The following is a 12,608-nucleotide window of genomic DNA, read 5'->3' as shown; positions in this document are numbered from 1 at the left end:
TTTTTAGGATTTGTAGTTTTTTACCGAAGGTTCGTTAAAAACTATGCTAATATCAATGTTCCCATGACGGATCAACTGAAAGGCAAAGGCAAAGCTTTTCAGTGGGGACCCGCTCAACAACATAATTTTGATACGCTCAAGGATGCATTAGCTATAGCTCCAATACTAGCTATTGTAGATCCTTTGAAACCATTCGTTTTGGAAACGAATGCCAGTGACCGTGCTATTGGAGCAGTCCTGTTACAAGACGGGCGGCCAATTGCATTTGAAAGCAAGAAGCTTGATGCAGCACAACAGAACTACTCTGCTTATGAACACGAACTCTATGCAATAGTGTCTGCCTTAAAAACATGGCGACATTATTTGTATGGTGCTCAGTTTGAGATTGTGTTTGACCATGAAAGCATCAAATGGTTTACACAACAAACCAATTTGAAGGGTCGGAAAGCCAGGTGGGTTGAGATTCTTCAGGAATATGACGCCAAGCTCTGGTATCGTAAAGGACGATACAATGTGGTGGCTGACACTCTTAGTCGTATGCCAGAGTTCAATTCTCTCTTGTTCACGGAACTTCGCAATGAATTTTTGGATTCTCTAAAGGGCAAATATGAGCAGAATGACACATATTCCAAAGTGTGGAGCCGTGTACAAATGAGGGATCCTTCTCACTCCAATGATGGTAGTGTAGCGTTAACCTCCACACACAGTTCTCCTCTGTCGAGTGATGAACTACAGCGATGGAAGAATTTTACCATCGACAATGGGTACCTACTCCATAAGGGGAGAGTTTGTGTATCGACGGACACAGACATTCGGCGCCAAATTCTTTATGAATGTCATGATAGTACAAGTGCAGGGCACCCGGGTATTAGAAAGACTTATACTCTCGTACGACGACAGTTTTACTGGCCAGGTTTACATGGCTTTGTTCAAGATTATGTCTTGCATTGCCAAAAATGTCAGGTTAACAAAGCAGAGTGCCTGAAAGCAGGAGGACTCTTACATCCTTTGGAGATTCCCGATGGTAAATGGGAAAGTATCTCAATGGATTTTATTGTGGGTTTACCAACCACTGTACGAGGTCATGACTCGGTATGGGTAGTCATAGACCGGTTGACTAAACTATGTAAGTTTCTTCCAACCAAATCAACGATTAAGACTCCAGAATTAGCCAAGTTATTTGTGGACAATCTATACAAGTTGTATGGTTTGCCAAGTAACATTGTCAGTGATCGTGATCCCAAGTTTAACAATCATTTTTGGAGGGCTGTGTTTAAACGATTGGGTACACAACCAAACCTCAGTACAGCCGATCATTTAAAAACGGATGGTCAAACTGAACGAGTTAACCAAGTGCTAAAGGATATGCTACGCGCATACGTTAGCAAGAAACAATCAGATTGGTAAGAATATTCACCTATTCTTGAGTTTGCCTACAATAGTGCTAAGCATGTCACGACTGGATTTAGTCCTTTCATGCTCATGTATGTTTTCAACCTAGGTCACCTGTTACGGTGGGGTTGGCAACTGAAAAACTCCAACAGGTTAAGGATTTTCTCCAAGACCACATGGATATGCTGAAACTCGCTCGTTAGAACGTCCGACAAGCGCAAGATCGGTATAAGAAGTACGCTAATGAGAAACGTCTTACCTTTGAGGAAGGGTAGGAAGTATTTTTACGTGTGCCAGAGCATTCAGAAAGTCTGAAAACTGGGCCAACACCTAAATTATCTTCACGATATTGTGGGCCTTTCAAAATACTCAAGTGAGTGGGTGATCGTGCCTACAAATTATCGCTACCTAGACATTCTCATATTCATCCGGTGTTTCATGTAAAGCCGTTTACGTAAGCGGTTACATGGGGACGACAATGTCATTGACCAACAGATTCTGGTCGATTTCGTTGAACCTCCTACCTTACCGCATGAACCTGAACGAATTCTCGACTATCACGATTTACGTACACGTCCTCATGTGCGTCGACAAGCTTTAATCAAGTGGAAAGATCGATCTGAGGAAGGTGCCACTTGGGAAAACATTAGTGTTCTTAAGAAGAAGTTTCCCACTTTTGTTTTTGAGGACAAAAACTCTTCCTTAATGGGGGAGTAATGTCAGGACAAGGGCAAGGCCAGAGAGTCTTGGACTGGGCCAAGGGCCGGACTAGGCAATGTGGAAAGGGAATCCAACTAGGGAAAAGGGGCTAGGAGCTTAGCTTATATAGTGGGAGGTTGGGAGGTGGATTCCAGGCTCTAGTCGCCCCTAGTCTTTACATTACCCCCTCAAGCACCTTAGTCATGGAGCACCTTAGCACCTTAGTTATTAAGCACCCCAAGCACCTTAGTCAAGCAAGCATGACAAGCACCTTAGTCAGCAAGCACGACAAGCACCTCAAGCTTGGGCTGGGTTCCCACCTCAAGCACAACCCTAGATTACCTAAGGTCAAAGGACTTTTAACACTAACCTTTTGAGGTCTTCAATGGAACTAACCCTAAGGTCTTTAAGCTCCATTGGCTAGCCTTGCTCTTTGACATATCATCTCTCATTTGGACCCCTTTACCATTGGCCCCGTGTTGAGATAGACCTGTAAGCACATGTCTATATTCTAATTTTGTTCTCGTCTATTCTCCCACATTAAATGATCAGTTTAATATGAGAGAATCATTTGGGTTGGTTAGATATTAGATTTTATGACATACCCAATTCATAGCAGCCAAAGACACACCTTTCTCCAAACTGTAGCATTGATCAAAACAACCACCATGAACCTCCTCGGGAAGAGAACCATGTCAACAATCGTATGGTATCCTAAAATCCTATTCCCACGCCTTGTGTGGAATGACACCCATCCCCAAAGCTAGTCCGAGCTTGATCGTCCCTGAGCTGCCGCCTCAGAGCTTTTTCCATCAGAATGGCAGGGGACTGCCGTGCAGTCGAAGTTCTAGAAAAGACAGGTTGACGAAGGTAGGGGAGAGATGAAAGAAGGCCTATCTCGACAAGGAGCCCTCCTCGCAGGGCCGATCTTCGATGGCTCCATCCAATCTCCATCTCCCACTCTAGCGAACGCAAGAAGAGCTAGAACCGTGCCCCTGCACCCCATACCCTCCTTGCTCAAACCCCTTGTAGAACTTGAGCCTTTTTGAATATATAAACCATTCTTGATTATGTAGGTATAATGAATAATATAATGTATATTTTTATTGTATATTATTTTCATTTTTAAACGTAATGTGCAACGTGCAAACATGCACCTCTCACCGTATAATTTGAGAGCCTTTCCTAATATATAAACCATTTGTGACTATGTATGTACAATGGATAATATAATTTTATATTAAAACACAACAAAAATAATATCTGATTGTAAGCGCTCGTTTAAACTTGCTCTCCATAAATCTCACTCCCCTTTAACTTAGCAGGCCTTCGTGCCTCCTCACCTTGTTACACCCGAGCCATGTGAGCTAACAATCTTTGTGCGCATTGTTGTCCGTGTGGGAGCCCAATCGGTGTTATGGTCGATAAATTCAAACAAACCATGTTTACTTGCTTGTAGAATTAAGTTTGTTTTTGCTGGTGCATATCTAACGATTGACGCCGCCTCGGGACCTAAGGGGCACTTCCCTTCCATGGATATCCTTACTCCACTAAGTGTCGCATGGGTGCGTTGAGGGCCGAGGCTGCACATGGCAAGGACTGCCTCAACACTAAGTAACACCTAGCATTTTATGAGGGGGGGGGGGGGGTGATGGGATTGACGGACGGAGCTCAAGGGCAAGATCTCGAGGCGCAATAAAACTGGCCAATGCAAAAAACAAGGCGGCACAGGACTCAACTACCCCCCATGACCCAAATTTGAACCCACGAAACTCACCCGCACGCACATCGTGTATTCCCAACCATTTCTATGAAGTTTTATCGTGAGTTAACATGCACTATCCGGGTTTAGTTTTGATTTGACACTTACGACTGCGATCTCCTTGACCTTCGTGCGTGGACTTCCAGGCCCTTGATCCACTCTTGTGGAAAGGACCCCCTCGCCTATATCTCACACAGGCATGGGAGGAGATGGGATCTTCGATCGGATGATTGAGGACCATAGATCTTGGGCAATATAAACTCGGGTACAATGTAAACTCGGGTACCCGAGTTTACTTCACCCCTTCCCCCCCACCCCACGGGATTGAACCCACAACCCTAAACCCTAAACCCGAGTTTACTTATACGAAAAGATCTATGGCGCGCGCCTAATATCGGGGCCCAAAAGTGATGGGAGCCTTTGATCCCATCTCCCATGCCTGTGTTAGATATAGCTGAGGGGAAGGACCCTGCTCCTATGGGAGTCCATGACACTGAAATAACTAACAACCTACATATAGTACGGCACAGCTAGATTTTTCTTTGAAAAGAAACCCTAAAAGCACCGTTCTAGAACATTTCATCTCTCCCTCACATCCCTTGCCTTTGTAAAAGAGTCCGTTTGTTTGCACAGCTTGGTGCTCAAGCCGTAGCAGCCTGAGTGTCAGGTCAAGCAAGCAGACATGGGGGACTCTTAAGGATATCACGTGCTCTGAGCTCCTTTGATCCAGCCTCCTTCATGAGCGATCTCTCGTTATTATGCCGTCCCTCTCTCTTACCTCTCTCGACAGGCTCATCGAAACTGCCAGCCCCTCCTCTACCTCCCAGGCCGGCCCCTCATTTGATCGAAGCACGCCATTTTCCTTCTACCCTCCATTATATGCGACTCCTCCCCAGCAGCGTCCCCCTTCTCCCACTGCATTTTCCCCGTCTCCCTATGTTTTAAATTTCAAGAGGCGTGTGCCTGTGCAACAGCCTCAGACTGGCGGGAAGGAAAGCAAAGCCGAGCTTATAGCAGAATCACCCTTGCAGCAACAATGTTATCGAATGGACGGAACACAAGAAAAAGATATGGCTTTGCCACCCCCAAAGCTTACAAAAGCCGAGGAGGCTATCTCTAGCGACAGAGGATCGCGAAGAAAAGGCCACAAGGCATTAACTGAAAATGAGGTTTTCGATATGGAGCTGGAGAAACGTGAGGCTTCTGCCTACAGAGGCAGGGGTATTGCCAAGGAAAATATGCAGCTCTGTGACAGTCCTCCTGTCAGTCTTGGTCATGGCAATGGGGATGATCTAACAGCTCCATCTTCCAGCCGTTCTTTTGCTGCCATCGAAGAGGTTGAATTTTTTGATGCTGCTGATTCTGTTTTCTCTGGTGAGATTTCGTTATAATAATTCTCTTTGTCAGTTTTTAAAAAAAACTTAGGAAGTGTCTTCAATGTTCTACACACCTGAGCCATGATGTCAAACTTTCAGGCATTCTGAGTATACAGGAGTTTTGTTGATGATGGTCTTCAAGTTCACTGAGTGGTAGTTTACTGTAGCAAGCTTTTAGCATGTAGCGGTTTTCTGAACTAATTTACCTTAAGGGATTTGCCTTGTATGGTATGGCTATTTCAAACGCACAGGATGATGGTAGTGGACCCTACTTTGTATAAGCGTTCAATTTGGCAAGTTTCTTCATTCTTACCAACTGTGCATGATTTCCAATAGAAGTAAAGAAAACTCTTTGGTAATAGTTCTTTTTTTACTGGTTAATACCCAACATGGACTTTGGTAATTTTCCTTAGTTTTGGACGGACTAAGCTGAGTAGTTTCAAGTATTATGAGGCCTTTGAACAATTTGGTTGCTAGGAATCTTCAGCATGGAATTTGGAAATACTTTCTGTTTTTGATTTTTCCTGGTTTGAGGTGCTGCCGGGATATTAGCCACATGCTCCTTGGATTGACAGGGAATCAACAATTTACTTGAGGTGAGCTTGTGTTCAATGACTGCCGGTAAACAACTCTGATCACATTGCCAAAAATAGTTTAATGAACCTGGATGCTTCCATTGGGAGGGCTGCATATGGGGCTGAGTGATTGAGTGGGCTGTGTGCATTTGATATTTGGTCTGAGTGATTGAGGAGTTTATTAGACTTACACCACTCTGCTACTTCGTCTAGGGTTAGGGCATACTTGTGTGTTCCTGGACTGGCCACTCTTTGCATTGCATTTCGGTTGCATCTGATACGGGTGAGGGCATACTGGCCTGCCAAACATTATTTGTCTAGAGCCATCCTATCCTGGCTATATTTTTGTTTTTCCTGTAATGGGGGACTGATATATGCCTTGCCGACCTAGCTTCTCTCAACAATGGCGGCCGCTTAGGGCATGCTCATGTTATTGGGCTGCAAGCTGTCTCTCTCTCTCTCTCTCTCTCTCTCTCTCTCTCTCTCTCTCTCATTTCTCCTTACACTAACACTCCACTTTGACTTGGTATGAGAGTCTAGGTGCTTCCCCTCTCCACTCGACTGTCTTAGCTGCCTTCCGGCAGAGTTTGTAAATACGTTGGCATCTATGGCGCTAAAGGAGAGGGGGGAATCACCAGGAAGAAAAGCACCTTGTAGTTGTTATCAACGGTGGGGCAGCTTATTTCTCGTGGCGTTTTTATCAAACATGGGAGCTTGCTCTTCAGCCCCAACGTTCTTCACGGGCTTGTTCCTCGAGCGGGTTCCTTTACTCTCCTTTTGAGTATTGGTATCATGTTGTCTTGGATATTAATTGCATAGTTCAGTTGTGGGCACGTTCTCTTCATCAAAAGTACAAAGGACAGTTTGGTGAAGATTTTAAGGAAGCAAGTTACAACAGGAGGAGTATATGTGCTCTTCCGAGTCTGTATGCACTTTGGCTTATTGTATTGAATTGTAGCTACAAGTTAGGTTTGATCTCGACATATGCATAGAGGTTGTGTAGGTCCATTTTGGACTTTGACGGCTTCTTTTGCAAACATGATCCTCAGGTGACGACCTTTTTGGTCTTCATATTCTTAGCAATCCAAGTTTACCAATGGTGTGATTCTCTTTGAGTCGAGTTCCTTGAGACTCAATTTTTGCTATTCAGTTACAGAGGAAGTATGTTATTTCAGATTTCTTTTTGGTGGTACTCATTCTCTTTTCTCAGAATTGAGCAGGAGGGAGGCTTCCTGGGGGAGAGTTCTCAACTTTAGCTCTTGAGCTTTCAACGACAATGTTTGCTTTGTTTGGATGTGTGGTTGAGTCAATTGCTACCTCAACGTGTACTTTAGAGCAAGGTAGGATCCAAAGTATGTACCGGTCCATATGATACCGCAGGTCTGTATAGTACGGTTCCGTACCGTACGGATGTAAACTGTACGGTATTTTTTTTTTCGAATTAGAAAAAACCTAGCACGTCGGTATTTTTTGCTTCGTCCTTTTTGTGGTTATCCTATCGCCTAATTTTTTATTCAGTACTCTACAACAGCGAGCAATACTTCCATCTGTAGAGCCTTGTGCAGTACTTCCATCTGGAGAGCCTTATGCAGAGACCACCAATTTCACTCGTGGTAAGTGATCCCGTGTCACAAAACGGGAGCGTACACGAGCACTTAGAAATCTGAAAAATAAAATACTTTGCAAAGGTGAGAGAAGAGAGAAGATCGACACAGTATTGGGGACCAGAAGATGGGCTGGTCCCCCCCTGGTCAAAAGTATTCTTTATTCAGGGAGAATTCTTATACAAGCACGAGAACCCGAGGAAACTCCTCCGTTCTGTAATCTTAGACCCGAAGGTCGTGCTTTCCCGTAAAGGGTTTGGGCACAAGGCCGTTCCTTCCCGTGAGGGACTTAGGCACGAAGCCGTACTTTCTCGTTAGGGACTTAGGCGTGAAGCCGTACTTCTCGTGAAGGGCTTTCCCGTAAGACGGGAGATTCCTGCAAAACAAACCACACAAAGCAATAATTCTCAATGCGTATCAACACCTTATACCTGTCGCTCCCTGCTCGGAAAAGCGACCTCCGTACTCAGTCGTCACACGAACACTTGCAATTTCCGTCGCCAACACTTGCTCCAGAATCCCAGCGCTTCAGACTTTTGCTGCTCCTTGCCTTCTTCCAAAAACTGAACGTTGGCTGCCTTTTTATAGGCCCGTGCACCCGGCGGAATTAGGGCATAAAAGCAGAAGCTCTGGCGCTTCTAGAGAGAGGAGAGAGAGAGAGCTCGTTGTTCTTGGCGCTTCTAGAGAGAGGAGAGAGAAAGCTCACTTGTATCAGCCGTGCGTAGCTTATTAGCGCCGGGTTTTTAACGTGGGCTTTTTTAGAATAGCCTTGCTTTATTTTATTATAAGAGGGTTGGTCACTTAAAAGTGACCGGCCACTTTATAAAATAAAGTGTGAACCTGTTCAAACTTTAAAAACTCACTCAGTTATTGAAAACAATGCTACACGAACACATTCCAGGCATCCCCGGGTGCAGAACACGGCACAGATGCAATGCAGACACAGACTCCTCGCGGGAAAGCATCTGCCCTCCCGCGAATGTTCCTGCTTTTCGTAAAAAGCTTCATTGAACCCATCTTTATTCTTGTGCTTGCGTTCTTACGCGCATTTTCTTACTCAGTTCGGATTTCCTCCTTAGTCTACGGAATGCCCCCTTACTGATGCACCTGTCACCCATCATGTGACGCATCAGGGGCACTCGTAACCCGGCTCTTTCCACCGAACTTACGGAAACTCCTTCGCGATGTTTACCGTCACCCATCAAATGACACATCTGAGTTGTCTGTTCTTGATGGCACTTCTTGTAGCTACAATCTTTTAACAGTTCTTAGTGTACACAATACAATATTCTAGAAAAAGAAATTAATCATTAGAAGAAAAAGAATAGTTCAATCCCTCTGGTTTCTAAACAATTGACCTCAACTGTAGTGCTTAGACATATACCTCCAGTTCTTACTGATGCACCTGTCACCCATCATGTGACGCATCAGGGGCACTCGTAACCTGGCTCTTTCCACCGAACTTACGGAAACTCCTTCGCGATGTTTACCGTCACCCATCAAATGACACATCAGAGTTGTCCGTTCTTGATGGCACTTCTTGTAGCTACAATCTTTTAACAGTTCTTAGTGTACACAATACAATATTCTAGAAAAAGAAATTAATCATTAGAAGAAAAAGAATAGTTCAATCCCTCTGGTTTCTAAACAGTTGACCTCAACTGTAGTGCTTAGACATATACCTCCAGTATCTCGGGATAAGCTGCTAATTCCTCCTGCGTCATCCAGTGAGCATCTAGATTCGAATAGTTCTTAAATTTAAGCAAATACTTCCGTGTTATTTTTCCGGACTTGAGGGGCCGCTCTTGATGACTTACTATCTGCTCCGGTTGGAGTATTTCTTATGTTTCCTCAACCCCAGGAGGTTCCTCAGCATTAGGCTGACTCAGAGGTGGTCCCACATATGGCCGGAGTAAACTGACATGGAAAGCATTATGGATGATCCAATTAGGCGGTAGCTCTAATCGGAAGGTGACATCATTCACTTGCTCAGTGATCTTAAACGGCCCATAATAACGGGTAGAAAGTTTTACCACCTCCCCTTATGAGACGCTTGTTTCTTGAGTCTTGCCTTCTCAAACTTGAGTAAGACTAACTGTCCGACTATTAAGTCTAGATTCCTCCTGTGCTTGTCTGCAGCTTTCTTATGCTTTTCCTGAGAGCGTAGAATAGCTCTCCTAACTTGCCCGTAGGCTGTGTCCAAATCCCGGACAAATTCATTTGCTGTAAAGATCTTATCCCTGGTTAAAAGGATCAGTGGAAGCAAAGGCTTACCATAGAGAATCTCAAAAGGTGCTTTCCCCGTCGATGAGTGTATCGTATTGTTTTACGCATACTCGACAAGGGGCAAATATTTCTCCCAGTCAGATTGCCGGTCAGACACATAAGCTTTTAACATATCCAATACTGTGGAATTGGCTATCTCACATTGCCCGTCCGTTTGAGGATGGTAGGCAGATGAAAAATTCAACTTCGTACCAAGATTATCCATCAAGGCACGCCAAAAATTTCCTGTCATGCGAGGATCTCGATCACTCACAATAGACTTAGGCATTCCATGATGCTTAAAGATCTGTGTCTGAAAAACCCTAGCCATATGATCTGCTTTGATCGTTTTCTTGACTGGTATAAAGTGTGCTTGTTTGCTAAACCTGTCCACAATGGTCCAGATCGCGTCATTTCCAGTCTGAGTTCTAGGGAGGTCCATGATGAAGTCCATGGCAATACTTTCCCAAGGTTCATTAGGCACAGGCAATGGTTGTAGCAACCCAGGCGTCTTATGCCGATCATACTTCACTTTTTGGCAAACCAAGCATTCCCTGACATACTTATCAATGTCTGCTTTAAGGCTAGGCCAAAAGAAATATCTTTCCATTGCCAAGGTCGTAGGGAGAATACCCCGATGACCCGCATAAGGCGAAGCGTGTGCTTCATCCATGATCTTTCTTAATGGTTCCGCCACACATATGGCCTGATGGTGGTAGAGATAACCGTCCCGAATGGAATAGGGAAACTCATTCTCTCCACGATGTAGCTTTTCTCAAATGGTGGAGAAATCTGGATCATTCGGATACAAATCTGGTAGTGCTTCTAATTCTTGGTGATACACCGAAGTGATAGCGTTCACCCTTGGCCGCCTAGACAATGCGTCCGCGACCACATTCTTACTCCCAGCCGTGTGAAGGATCTGGAAGTGAAACATAGACAAAAAGTTTGCCCATCTCATCTGCTTCTCAGATAGTTTCCTTTGCGTAAGGAAATCATAGTTACCAAGAACGGGAATCCGAAACGGGAACGGGGAACGGGAACGTGGAACAAAATGCCATTCCCTGTTACGGGTACTCACGTTTGAAACACGGAACGGGGATTCGGAACGGGAACTTGGAATGGGAACGAGGAACAGAGACCTGAAAACGGCCATTCCCTGTTACTATGAAGGAAATACCGCAAACTCTGGTGATCAGTCTTGATCACAAAATCCGCTCCTAGAAGATAGTGCTTCCAGTTGGATAAGGCGTGAATCACAGCTGTGAGTTCCTTTTCGTAGATTGATGCATGCAACTATGCATCCTTAAGCCGTCTGCTTTCGTAGGCCACTGCATGGCCTTCTTGGTTTAACATTGCTCTGATGCAATCGCTCGAAGTATCGCAGTGATGGTTTTCTTAAGTCAGGCACTATCAAAATAGGTCCATGGCTTAGCAAGTACTTGAGCCGATCAAAAGCTCCTTGTTGTCTCGATCCCCATCTGAAAGGAATCTTCTTCTTTGTCAAGTCATGAAGTGGTCCTGCTACATGAGCAAATCCTCGGACAAACCTTCGATAATACGAACATAATCCTAGGAAGCTACGTACATCATGTACTGTAGTGGGAATAGGCCAATCTTCTACCACTCAGATCTTGGCAGGATCCATACTCACTTGATTGTGAGAGACTATATGTCCGAGATAGTGTATCTCTGAGAGAAAGAACTCGCTCTTCTTTGCATTCACATGCAACTCATGCTTTCGTAATTCTTGAAACACTAGGTCCAAGTGCTTCCGATGTTCCTCTTCTAACTTAGAGAAGATGAGTATGTCGTCAAAGAATACTCTCGTAAAAGATCTATACGGGTTGAAAATGCGGTCCATCATGCGTTTGAACGTCGCAGGAGCATTGGTCAAGCCGAAAGGCATTACCAAAAATTCATATAGTCCAAGGGTTGTGCGGAAAGCAGTCTTATGGACATCCTCAGGGGCGATCCGTATCTGATGATACCCACTCTTTAAGTCTATGCGACTAAAGACACTTGCACCCTGCAACTTATCAAGTATGTCATCAATCTGAGGGATCGGAAAGCGATTCTTGATCGTGATCTTGTTTAAAGACCTATAGTCTATGCACATTTGAAACGTGCCATCTTTCTTCTGCACCAGTAGAACTGGAGAGCAGTAGGGTGAAGCACTTGGCCGTACTAAACCTTTCTCTAGAAGCTCGTTGACTTGCTTCAAAATTTCCTCTTGCTGAGCAAGACTCACCCGATAAGGGGGTTGATTGGGAGGCGAGCTACTCGGTATGAGATCTATGCGGTGATCTTCCGGACGTACCGGAGGTAGTTCATCAAGGAGTGTTTCCGTGAAACAATCTTTGTACTTTTCAATAAATTGAAAACGTTTAATGTCCATACTAGAGAGTGAATCCCTACTAGTTTTATCCTTCTCACGTGCAAAAATCAAGTAATCAGAAACACACTTCTTCATCTCTTTCTTAATGGAGATATGGCTTACAATTGGGAACTGCCAATCTCCTACATCAGCATGAATCTTTATTTTCTTACCCCCATGATCAAAAGTGAGGGTCTTTTCCACATAATCGGGAATAGGTGTCATGTGGAAGTGCCATGGCATACCCAAGATGATATCACATCCCTCGATGGGTGCCATCAAAAATGATTCGCGGTCCTTGTACTCGCCAATCCAAAGATTGAGCTGTCCTTGCACGGGAGTTGCATTGGTTGTCAACCCCTCGAATGCCGATCCGGATGTAACCGGTGTGCCAAGCTGAGCCGGTGTGAGGCACAAACGTTCCGCAGTATCCAGGGAGATGAAGTTATCCGTGGATCCTGGATCATAAAGAATCAGTACTTGTTGGTTGTTCAGAGACCCCAGCCCTTCAGAAGCTGACGCTTCCCCTTCTCCGTTGCTGTGTTTCCTTGAACATCT

General features: G+C 44.6%; 1 protein-coding gene across 1 annotated transcript in view; it reads left to right on the top strand.

Annotated features, from left to right (window-relative positions):
* The first annotated feature begins 4,445 nt into the window (after positions 1–4,445).
* The window catches only part of LOC147452594 (uncharacterized), a 35,244-nt gene continuing 27,081 nt past the window's right edge, over positions 4,446–12,608 (top strand). Inside the window, exon 1 of the mRNA XM_086518228.1 lies at positions 4,446–5,227. Coding sequence (XP_086374354.1) covers positions 4,612–5,227 — 616 coding nt within the window. The 5' untranslated portion in view covers positions 4,446–4,611. The remainder of the gene's footprint in view (positions 5,228–12,608) is intronic.

This window comes from Adiantum capillus-veneris, chromosome 8 (genome assembly GCF_014529385.1).
Source record: "Adiantum capillus-veneris isolate H3 chromosome 8, ASM1452938v2, whole genome shotgun sequence".
Lineage (NCBI taxonomy): Eukaryota > Viridiplantae > Streptophyta > Polypodiopsida > Polypodiales > Pteridaceae > Adiantum > Adiantum capillus-veneris.
This window is presented reverse-complemented; position numbering and strand designations above follow the sequence as displayed.